The sequence below is a fragment of the Carcharodon carcharias genome, chromosome 12 (assembly GCF_017639515.1).
Source record: "Carcharodon carcharias isolate sCarCar2 chromosome 12, sCarCar2.pri, whole genome shotgun sequence".
Classification (NCBI taxonomy): Eukaryota; Metazoa; Chordata; class Chondrichthyes; order Lamniformes; family Lamnidae; genus Carcharodon; species Carcharodon carcharias.
In genome coordinates, this window is record NC_054478.1 from 120,474,195 (window position 1) to 120,486,751 (window position 12,557).

At 47.9% G+C, this 12,557-nt stretch overlaps 1 protein-coding gene across 2 annotated transcripts in view; it reads right to left on the bottom strand.

Annotated features, from left to right (window-relative positions):
- The window catches only part of cps1 (carbamoyl-phosphate synthase 1, mitochondrial), a 275,872-nt gene that overhangs the window by 209,609 nt on the left and 53,706 nt on the right, over positions 1–12,557 (bottom strand). For both annotated transcript variants that reach the window (XM_041201760.1, XM_041201761.1), the window contains exon 10: positions 7,209–7,350. In XM_041201760.1, coding sequence (XP_041057694.1) covers positions 7,209–7,350 — 142 coding nt within the window. The remainder of the gene's footprint in view (positions 1–7,208; positions 7,351–12,557) is intronic.

Below are 12,557 nucleotides of genomic sequence, written 5' to 3' on the forward strand. Positions count from 1 at the left end.
GTTCCAGAACATATTGCTCCAAGAAACAATCTCTAATACACCCAACGAACTCTCCCTCGAGGCTACCCTTGCCAATTTGATTAGTCCAGTCTATATGCATATTAAATCACCCATGATTATTTTTGTATCTTCCTTGCATGCTCCCAATATTTCCTGATTTATACTGTGCCCTACTGATAAACTACTGTTTGGGGACCTATAGATTACTCCCACCAGGGACTTCTTTCCCTTGCTATTTCTTATTTCTACCCAGACTGACTCTACGTCTTGCTCTCCAGTGCCTATATCATTCCTCAATATACCATTGATCTCTTCCTTTATTAACAAAGCTACACCATCTTCTTTTCCTTCCTGCCTATCCTTCCGAAACAGTGAGTACCCTTAGATATTCAACTCCCAAACCTGTTCTTCCTGTAACCATGTCTCAGTAGTCGCCACCAAATCATACCTATTTATCTCTATTTGCGCTGTTAACTTATTAGTTTTGTTCCAAATGCTACACACATTCAGATACAAAGCCTTTAAGTTTGCCCTGTTGTCAATTTTCCCTACTCTTATATGATTCTTTGGTGTAATATGGCGTTCACACACTCTGTCCCTTCCTTTCACATTTTGGGAACATTCAGCCTCGTCACTAACCTGCACTCTTACCCTCTCCTTAAATCTTTGATTTTTTATATTTCCATGCAATTGAACCCTCCCCCCCACTACTAATTAGTTTAAAGCCCTATCTACAACCCTAGTTCTGCAATTCGGCAGGACACTGGTCCCAGCACGATTCAAGTTGAGCCTGTCCGAACGGAATAGCTCCCTCTTTCCCCAGTACTGGTGCCAATATCCCACGAATTCGAACCCATTTCTCCCACACCAATCTTTGAGCCACACATTTACTTCTTTGATCTTATTGACCTTGTGCCAATTAGCTTGTGGCTCAGGTAGTAATCCAGAGATTATTACCTTTTTGGTTCTGCTTTTTAATTAAGCCCCTAGCTGCTCGTATTCCCTCAGCAGAACCTCTTTCCTCGTTCTACCTAGATCGTTGGTACCTACGTGGACCACAACAACTGGATCTTTCCCCTCCCACTCCAAGTTCCTCTGCAGCCCAGATGAGATATCCTTAACCCTGGCATCAGGCAGGCAACACAGCCTTCAGGATTCTCGATCCTGGCAACAGAGACCAGCATCTATTCCCCTAACTATACTAATCCCAATTACATTTCTCTTTTCTCCCCCCACTTGAATGGCTCCCTGTACCATGGTGCTTTGGTTAGTTTGCTCATCCTCCCTACAATCCCCGCTCTCATCCACACAGGGAGCAAGAATCTCGAACCTGTTGGATAAGGGCAAGGGCTGAGGCTCCTGCAGTGTTACTTCCAGGATCACCCTACCTGCCTCACTCATAGTCACACCCTCCTGTCCCTGACCACTGGCCGAATTTAAGGTAATTAATCTAAGGGATGTGACTGTCTACTGAAACACAGTGTCCAGGTAATTCCCGACCCCCCACCCCCCCGATATGTCGCAGAGTCCAAAGAACAGGGTCATCAACTCTGAGCCAGAGTTCCTCGAGCAATCAACATTTGCTACAGATGTGGTCACTAGGAACCACAATGGGGTCCACCAGCTCCCACATCATGCAGCTACAACACATGGCCTGGCCCTGCATCTCTATTTTATTTAATTAGTTTTTCAATTTGTTTTTAAATTTCCTACTGGTCTTTAGTTTATCAATCTGTAAAATATTTCTCCTATTTACCTTTAATCTGAAAGCAAGTTAGAATAGGTAGTTCAAACTAGCGATAAAAACAAAAAACTGCGGATGCTGGAAATCCAAAACAAAAACAGAATTACCTGGAAAAACTCAGCAGGTCTGGCAGCATCGGCGGAGAAGAAAAGAGTTGACGTTTCGAGTCCTCATGACCCTTTGACAGAACTGGCAGTTACTTACCAACCAATGAACTTACGGTTTTCCTGGGATGTCACTCTTTGTTTTTTATCACTCGGTGATGGTGACTGCAGAGGACACTCTTCCCCGACTGCTTCACAGCGAAGGTGACTGCAGAGGACTACTCTTCCCAGACTGCTTCCCGGCAACGTTGACTGCAAAGGACACTTGGAAACACCACAGGAAGGGATACAGGGGCTGCTTTAACCTCTTTCCTGACTTCAGGCTGTTAGCTAGCACATAAAACAGCTATTTCTACGTCAACCGACCTCCACTCGCTCACAGGCTGACCGACCGACCGATGTGTAACCTCATGGCCCAGCATGTCCCCCATTCTACCATTACCGTTAAGCCAGGGGATCAACCTTGGTTTAATGAAGAGTGCAGGAGGGCATGCCAGGAGCAGCTTCAGGCATACCTAAAAATGAGGTGTCAACCTGGTGAAGCTATAGCACAGCACTACTTGGGTGCCAAACAGCATAAGCAACAAGTGATAAGCGATCCCACAACCAACAGATCAGATCTAAGCTCTACAGTCCTGCCACATCCAGTCATGAACGATGGTGGACGATTAAACAACTCACTGGAGGAGGAGGCTCCACGAATATCTCCATCCTTAATGCAAATCAGTGCAAAAAATAAGGCTGAAGCATTTGCTACAATCTTCAGCCAGAAGTGCCGAGTGGATGATCCATCTCCGCATCCTCCGGAGGTCCCTAGCATCACAGATGCCAGTCTTCAGCCAATTTCATTCACTCCACATGATATCAAGAAATGGCTGAAGGCACTGGATACTGCAAAGGCTATGGGCCCTGACAATATTCCAGCAATAGTACTGAAAACTTGAGCTCCAGATCTTGCCGCACCCCTAACCAAGCTGTTCCAGTACAGTTACAACACTGACATCTACTCAGCTATGTGGAAAATTGCCCAGATATGTCCTGAACACAAAAAGCAGGACAAATCCAACCCGGCCAATTACTGCCCCATCAGTCTACTCTCCATCATCAGTAAAGTAATGGAAGGGGTCATCAACAGTGCTATCAAGCAGCACTTGCTTAGCAATAACCTGCTCACTTATGCCCAGTTTGGGTTCCGCTAGGGCCACTCAGCTCCTGATCTTATTACAGCCTTGGTTCAAACATGGATAAAATAGCTGAACTCCAGAGGTGAGGTGAGAGTGACTGCCCTGGACATCAAGGCCACGTTTGACCAAGTGTGGCATTAAGGAGCCCGAGCAAAACTGGAGTCAATGGGAGTCGAGGGAAAACTCTCCACTGGCTGGAGTCTTACCTAACACAAAGGAAGATGGTTGTGGTTGTTGGAGGTGAGTTATCTCAGCTCTAGGACATCACTGCAGAAGTTCCTCAGGGTAGTGTCCTAGGCCCAACCATCTTCAGCTGCTTCATCAATGACCTTCCTTCCACCATAAGGTCAGAACAGGGGATGTTCGCTGATGATTGCACAATGTTCAGCACCATTTGCGACTCCTCAGATACTGAAGCAGTCCATGTCCAAATGCTGCAAGACTTGGACAATATCCAGGCTTGGGCTGAGAAGTGGCAAGTTACATTCGTGCCACACAAGTGCCAGACAATGATCATCTCCAGTAAGAGAGATTCCAACCATCGCCCCTTGATGTTCAATGGAATTACCATCACTGAATCCCCCACTATCAACATCCAGGGGGGTTACCATTGGTCAGAAACTGAACTGGTCTAGCCGTATAAATACTGTGGCTTCAAGAGCAAGTCAGAGGCTAGGAATTGTGCAACGAGTAGCTCACCTCCTGACTCCCCAAAGCCTGTCCACCATCTAAAGGTCCAAGTCAGGAGTGTGATGGACACTTGCCTGGATGAGTGCAGCTCCTACAACGCTCAAGAAGCTTGACACCACCCAAGACAAAGCAGCCTGCTTGATTGGCCCCCATCCAGAAACTTTCACTGCCTGCACCATCGACACACAGTACCAGCAGTGTGTATCATCTACAAGATGCATTGCAGGAATTTACCAAGGCTCCTTCGACAGATCTTCCAAAGCCACGGCCACTACTATCTAGAAGGACAAGGGCAGCAGATAAATGGGAACACCACCACCTGGAAGTTCCCAAGTCACACGCCATCCTGACTTGGAAATATTTCGCCGTTCCTTCACTGTTGTTGGGTCAAAATCCTGGAATTCCCTTCCTAACAGCACATGGACTGCAGCGGTTCAAGAAGGCAGTTCTCAAAGGCAACTAGGGATGGGCAATAAATGCTGTCCCAACCTGCGAAGCCCACATCCCGTGAATGAATAAAAAAAAACCTCCACCCACCTCACAGACAGACCGACCGACCTCCACTCGCCTCACAGACAGACCGACCGACCTCCACTCGCCTCACAGACAGACCGACCGACCTCCACTCGCCTCACAGACAGACCGACCGACCTCCACTCGCCTCACAGACAGACCGACCGACCTCCACTCGCCTCACAGACAGACCGACCGACCTCCACTCGCCTCACAGACAGACCGACCGACCTCCACTCGCCTCACAGACAGACCGACCGACCTCCACTCGCCTCACAGACAGACCGACCGACCTCCACTCGCCTCACAGACAGACCGACCGACCTCCACGCCTCACAGACAGACCGACCGACCTCCACTCGCCTCACAGACAGACCGACCGACCTCCACTCGCCTCACAGACAGACCGACCGACCTCCACTCGCCTCACAGACAGACCGACCGACCTCCACTCGCCTCACAGACAGACCGACCGACCTCCACTCGCCTCACAGACAGACCGACCGACCTCCACTCGCCTCACAGACAGACCGACCGACCTCCACTCGCCTCACAGACAGACCGACCGACCTCCACTCGCCTCACAGACAGACCGACCGACCTCCACTCGCCTCACAGACAGACCGACCGACCTCCACTCGCCTCACAGACAGACCGACCGACCTCCACTCGCCTCACAGACAGACCGACCGACCTCCACTCGCCTCACAGACAGACCGACCGACCTCCACTCGCCTCACAGACAGACCGACCGACCTCCACTCGCCTCACAGACAGACCGACCGACATCCACTCGCCTCACAGACAGACTGACTGACCCCACTCACCTCAGACAGACCGACCGATCTCCACTCACTTCAGACAGACCGACCGACCTCCACTCGCCTCACAGACAGACCGACCGACCTCCACTCGCCTCACAGACAGACCGACCGACCTCCACTCGCCTCACAGACAGACCGACCGACCTCCACTCGCCTCACAGACAGACCGACCGACCTCCACTCGCCTCACAGACAGACCGACCGACCTCCACTCGCCTCACAGACAGACCGACCGACCTCCACTCGCCTCACAGACAGACCGACCGACCTCCACTCGCCTCACAGACAGACCGACCGACCTCCACTCGCCTCACAGACAGACCGACCGACCTCCACTCGCCTCACAGACAGACCGACCGACCTCCACTCGCCTCACAGACAGACCGACCGACCTCCACTCGCCTCACAGACAGACCGACCGACCTCCACTCGCCTCACAGACAGACCGACCGACCTCCACTCGCCTCACAGACAGACCGACCGACCTCCACTCGCCTCACAGACAGACCGACCGACCTCCACTCGCCTCACAGACAGACCGACCGACCTCCACTCGCCTCACAGACAGACCGACCGACCTCCACTCGCCTCACAGACAGACCGACCGACCTCCACTCGCCTCACAGACAGACCGACCGACCTCCACTCGCCTCACAGACAGACCGACCGACCTCCACTCGCCTCACAGACAGACCGACCGACCTCCACTCGCCTCACAGACAGACCGACCGACCTCCACTCGCCTCACAGACAGACCGACCGACCTCCACTCGCCTCACAGACAGACCGACCGACCTCCACTCGCCTCACAGACAGACCGACCGACCTCCACTCGCCTCACAGACAGACCGACCGACCTCCACTCGCCTCACAGACAGACCGACCGACCTCCACTCGCCTCACAGACAGACCGACCGACCTCCACTCGCCTCACAGACAGACCGACCGACCTCCACTCGCCTCACAGACAGACCGACCGACCTCCACTCGCCTCACAGACAGACCGACCGACCTCCACTCGCCTCACAGACAGACCGACCGACCTCCACTCGCCTCACAGACAGACCGACCGACCTCCACTCGCCTCACAGACAGACCGACCGACCTCCACTCGCCTCACAGACAGACCGACCGACCTCCACTCGCCTCACAGACAGACCGACCGACCTCCACTCGCCTCACAGACAGACCGACCGACCTCCACTCGCCTCACAGACAGACCGACCGACCTCCACTCGCCTCACAGACAGACCGACCGACCTCCACTCGCCTCACAGACAGACCGACCGACCTCCACTCGCCTCACAGACAGACCGACCGACCTCCACTCGCCTCACAGACAGACCGACCGACCTCCACTCGCCTCACAGACAGACCGACCGACCTCCACTCGCCTCACAGACAGACCGACCGACCTCCACTCGCCTCACAGACAGACCGACCGACCTCCACTCGCCTCACAGACAGACCGACCGACCTCCACTCGCCTCACAGACAGACCGACCGACCTCCACTCGCCTCACAGACAGACCGACCGACCTCCACTCGCCTCACAGACAGACCGACCGACCTCCACTCGCCTCACAGACAGACCGACCGACCTCCACTCGCCTCACAGACAGACCGACCGACCTCCACTCGCCTCACAGACAGACCGACCGACCTCCACTCGCCTCACAGACAGACCGACCGACCTCCACTCGCCTCACAGACAGACCGACCGACCTCCACTCGCCTCACAGACAGACCGACCGACCTCCACTCGCCTCACAGACAGACCGACCGACCTCCACTCGCCTCACAGACAGACCGACCGACCTCCACTCGCCTCACAGACAGACCGACCGACATCCACTCGCCTCACAGACAGACTGACTGACCCCACTCACCTCAGACAGACCGACCAATCTCCACTCACTTCAGACAGACCGACCGACCTCCACTCGCCTCACAGACCGACATCCACATGGATCAGCATTAACTTTCCGAATTTCTTGATCTATATGGTTCAGCTATTTATTGGGCTTATTAAGTCAAATAACCTTCAAGGAGTCATAATGAATCTTAACGCATTATTTTAAAATACGTGATATTCCTATGAGAGCACTTACTCATCTGGCAATCCTTTTCCTTGTCAGTCTCTGCTTACCTCATTGGTGCCATCGTTAGCATTTACAAACATTGCCTTCCATCCTTCTGGCAGGGATGAACTGTCGATGGCATATCCATGATTCTGTGCAGTGATGAATGCCTGGCCATTCATTACATTCATCACAGGCTGGTTCTGTCCTCTGTGTTAGAAAAACAATAGTTGGTAGGTAGGTATTTTTAGAAATAAACATCAGCAAATCCAAGCACTTCCAGGATTATTTTCCACTCCCTGCCTCATTTCATACCATTTCTCAATTCCTAAACAAGTTAGCTCTTTCTGCCTTGGCCCAGTGGGGTAAGTACATTGACAGGGATAACTGAACGGTAACCTAGATCACTGCTGCTGCTATGCAAGTGCCTTAGCGGTGGTTGAACTCTGCACACTTGGGCAACAGAGATAAAGCTTTAAATTCAGCTGAATATAAGACTCGACAGCAAGGCACAAACAACGCCCCCATTTATAGAGTTTTGAACATGCTAAGTACAAAAATTTAAACATGCTGACTTATTTGCTGGACACAGATTCTGTGAGAAGCAAGTTTGGGCAGTTCCAGCCCATTTCCTGGTCGGCTATAAGACCAATTACTTTAAACTCCAAAACTCCAGCTCCCCAACGATGAAATTACAGCCTTCGAAGAAACAGCATCGTTCAATAAACTGGTCAACAATCCTCCAATGCAATCATTTTGATCTTGCCCCAATATCACTATAGTTTCCTATTTTCTGCCTCCCTCTCTTCTTGAATAAAACTGTCTTGCACTAGATATAAAAAAATTATATATTACTTTCCTGTCTGATAGTGGTACAAGTATTTTTACCCTGCTTCTTTCAAACCACTGGGCCTGGATTTCCCTCTCCATTGGCCTGTGAATATGTTAGAAAACATCAAACTTAAAGCAAAAGTTTATAACTGTGCAAAGGTGAGCGGCAGGTCAGATGGTTGGTCAGAATATAAAGAATGGCAGAGAATGACTAAAAGGTTAATCAGGAGAAAGAAATCAGAGCATGAGAGGAAGCTAGCTAGAAATGTAAAAATGGATAATAAGAGTTTCTACAGGTATTTAAAAAAGGAAAAGAGTAAATAAAGTGAGCATTGGTCCTGTACATTGAGAATGGGGAGTTAATAGTAGATAATAAGGAAATGGTGGATAAAGTGAGCAAATGTTTTACTTCCATCTTCACTACGAGGATACAAAGAGCATTCCAGTAATAGCTGTAAATCAAGAGGTGGAAGGGAGAGAGGAACTTAGTGAAATTACAATCAGTAGGGAAGCAGTGCTGAACAAACTGATTGAGCTGCGGGCTGACAAGTCTCCGGGTCCTGATGGACTTCATCCTAGAGTCTTAAAAAAAAGGTAGCTCATGAGGTAGTTGATGTGTTGGTGTTAATTTTACAAAATTCCCTAGATTCTGGAAAGGTTCCATCAGACTGGAAAGTAGCAAATATAACCCCTCTATTGAAGAAGAGAGGGAGGCAGAATATCTGAAACTATAGGCCAATTAGCTTAACGTTTGTCGTGGGGAAGGTTGATCAAACATTGAGCATTAAACATATTATAACTGGGCATTTAGAGAAACTCAAGGTATTTGGGAACAATCAGTATAGTTTTGTGAAAGGGAAATTATGTTTAATCAACTTATTGGAGTTCTTTGAAGGAGTAACATGCGCTCTGGATAAAGGGGAGCCTGTAGATCTGCTGTACTTAGCTTTCCAGAAGGCATTTGATAAAGTGCCACATCAAAGATTATCACAGAAAAGTAAAGCTCATGGTGTAGGGGGTAACATATTAGAATGGATGAAAGATTGGCTGGCTAGCAGAGAACAGACTTTGCATAAATGGATCTTTGTCTGATTGGCAGGATGTGACAAGTAGAGTCTGTGCTGGGGCCTCAACTTTTTATAATTTATATCAATGACTTAGATGATGGGAGTGAAGGCATGATAGCTAAATTTGCAGATGACACAAAGATACTTGGGAGATGGTGGTGTAGTAGTAATCTCATTGGACTAGTAATCCAGGAACTCAAGCTAATCCTCTGGGGGCACAGGTTTAAATCCCACCACAGCAGCTGGTGGAATGTAAATTGGGGAACAGATAGGCATTTCTGTGGCAACAGATGCGATGCCAGGATGGTATGTTGCCTCCCTTGTGCCAGGATCAAGGATATCACTGAGCGGCTGCAGGACATCCTGAAGGGGGAGGGGGAACAGCCACAGATAGTGGTCCATACTGCCACCAACGACAAAGGTAAAAAGAGGGATGAGGTCCTGAAAGCAACAAATAGGGAGCTAGAAAATAAATTTAAAAGCAGGACCTCAAAAATAGCAACCTCAGGATTATTCCTGGTGCCACATGCTAGCGAGATCAAGAATAGGGGAATAGACCAGATGAATGTGTGGCTGGAGAGATGGTGTAGGAGGGATTTAGATTCCTGTGTCATTGGGACTGATCCTGGGGAAGATGGTTGCATGGTGACCAGGGCTGGGAACCAAAAATCCAAGGGTACGCGATATTTAGGAAGGACAGGCAAAAAGGAGAAGAATATGGGGTGGCGTTGTGGTTAAGGATGAAATCAATGCAATAGTGAGAGGGGATATTAGCTCAGAAAATCTAGATGTAGAATCAGTCTGGGTGGAGCTAAGAAGCAACAAGGGGCGGAAAACATTGGTGGGAGTTGTCTATAGGCCTCCAAACAGTAGTGGTAAGGTAGAGGAAGTATTAAACAGGAAAAGAGAAATGCATGTAACAAGGGTGCTACAGGTAATCATGGGTGACTTTAATCTACAGATAGACTGGACAAACCAAATCAGCAATGATACTGTGGTGAATTCCTGGAGCGTGCACAAGATGGTTTTTAAGATCAGTATGTTGAGGAACCAACCAGAGAACAGGCTATCCTAGATTTGGCTTTGTGCAATGAGAAGGGATTAATTAATAATCTTGTTCTGCAGGGTCCTTTCGGGAACAATGACCATATCATGAAATAATTCTTCATTAGAATGGAAAATGAAGTAGTCTGATCTGAAACTAGGACCCTAAATCCATACAGAGGAAACTAAGAAGATATGAGGTGTGAGTTGCTTAAGATAGATTGGGGAACTTCATTAAAAGATGGATAGACAATGGCTAATACATAAGGAACGAATATATGCATTGCAACAGTTATACATTCCTTTCTGGTGCAAAAACACAATTGGAAAAGTGGCCCAATTATGGCTAACAGAAGAAATTAAGGATAGTATTAGATCCAAAGAGGAGACATATAAAATTGCTAGAAAATGTAGCATGCCTGAAGATTGGGAGCAGTTTAGAATTCAGCAAAGGAAGACCAAGAACTTGATTAAGAGGGGAAAAATAGAGTGAGAGTAAACTTGCAAGGAACATAAAAGCAGACTGTATAAGTTTCCATAAGTATGTAAAAAGAAAAGACAAATGTAGATCCATTACAGTCTGAAATGGGAAAAATTATAATATAGAGCAAGGAAATGGCAGAGCAATTAAACAACTACTTTAGTTTTGTCTTCATGGAGGAAGACACAAAATAACTTCCTAGAAATGCTAGGGAACCAAGGGTCCAATGGGAAGGAGGAATTGAAGGAAGATAGTGTTTCTAAAACAAGAGTGCTGGAGAAATAAATGGGACTGAAAGCTGATAAATCCCCAGGGCCTAATAATCTACATCCCAGGGTACTAAAGGAGGTGGCCATGGAAATGGTGGATATGTTGGTTGTCAACTTCCAAAATTCTGTAGATTCTGGAACAGTCCCAGCAGAGTGAAAGGTGGTAAATGTAACTCTACTATTTAAAAAAGGAGGAAGGGAAAAAACAGTGAATTATAGACCGGTTAGCCTAACATCAGTAGAGGGAAAATGCTAGTCTGTTATAAAGGATGTGATAACAGGACACTTAGAAAATAACAATAGGATTAGACAAAGTCAACATGGATTTATGGAAGGGAAATCATGGTTGACAAATCTACTGGAGTTTTTTTTGAGGACATAACTAGCAGAATAAATAAGGGAGAACCAGTGGATGTGGTGTATTTGGATTTTCAGTAAGTGCCACATTAGAGGTTAGTGTGCAGAATCAAAGCAAATGGGGTTGAGGGTAATATATTGGCATGGATTGATAATTGATTGGTCAGTAGGAACAGAGAGTAATAATAAATGGGTCTTTTTTGGATTGGCAGGCAGTGACTAGTGGGGTACTGCAGGGATCAGTGCTTGGGCTCCAGCTATTCACAATATGTTACCAATGATTTGGATGAGGGAACCAAATGTAATATTTCCAAGTTTGCTGATGACACGAAACTTGGTGAGAATGTGAGCAGTGAGGAGGGTGTTAAAAGGCTTCAAGGCAATTTAGACAGGTTGAGTGAGTGGGAAAATACATGGCAGATGCAGTATAACGTGGATAAATGTGAAGTTATCCACTTCGGTAGGAAAAAACAGAATGGCAGAGCATTATTTAAATGGTGATACTTTGGGAAATGTTGATGTACAAAGGGACCTGGGTGTCCTTGTACAACAATCACTGAAAGCAAGCATGCAGGTACAGCAAGCAGTTAGGGAGGCAAATGGTATTTCGCCTCCATTGCGAGAGGACTTGAGTACGGCAGCCAGGATATCTTACTGCAGCTGTACAGGACCTTGGCAAGACCAAACCTGGAGTATTATGTGCAGTTTTGGTCTCCTTACCTAAGAAAGGATATTCTTGCCATATTGGGAGTGCAGCAAAGGTTCACTAGACTGATTCCTGGAACGGTGGGATTGTCATACGAGGGGAGATTGGACCAACCAGGTCTGTATTCACTGGAGTTCAGAAGAATGAGAGGGAATCTCATTGAAACGTATAAAATTCTGACACAGCTGGGCAGACTGGGTGCAGGGATGATGTTTCTTCTGGCTGAGGGGTCTAGAACAAGGGGTCAAATCTCAGGACACGGAGTAGGCCATTTAGGACTGAGATGAGAAGAAACTTCTTCACTCAGAGGGTGGTGAACCTGTAGAATTCTCTCCAACAGAAGGCTGTGGAGGCCAAGTCACTGAATATATTTAAAAAAGAAATAGATTTCTAGACTCTAAAGTGGTAGGGGGAAGAGAGTGGGAGTATGGTGTTGACATAGAGGGTCAGCCATGATCCTTGTGAATGGTAGAGCAGCCTAAAAGGGCCGAATGCCCAACTCCTGCTTCTATTTTCTATGTTTCTAGGTAGGAAAGAATGTTGTGAAGGGGACATAAAGGGGTTACAAACAGAGTGAGTGGGCAAAAATCTGAAGATGGAGTATAATGTGGGAAAACGTGAAGTTGTTCAGTTTGGCAGGAAGAATAAAAAAGCAGAGTATT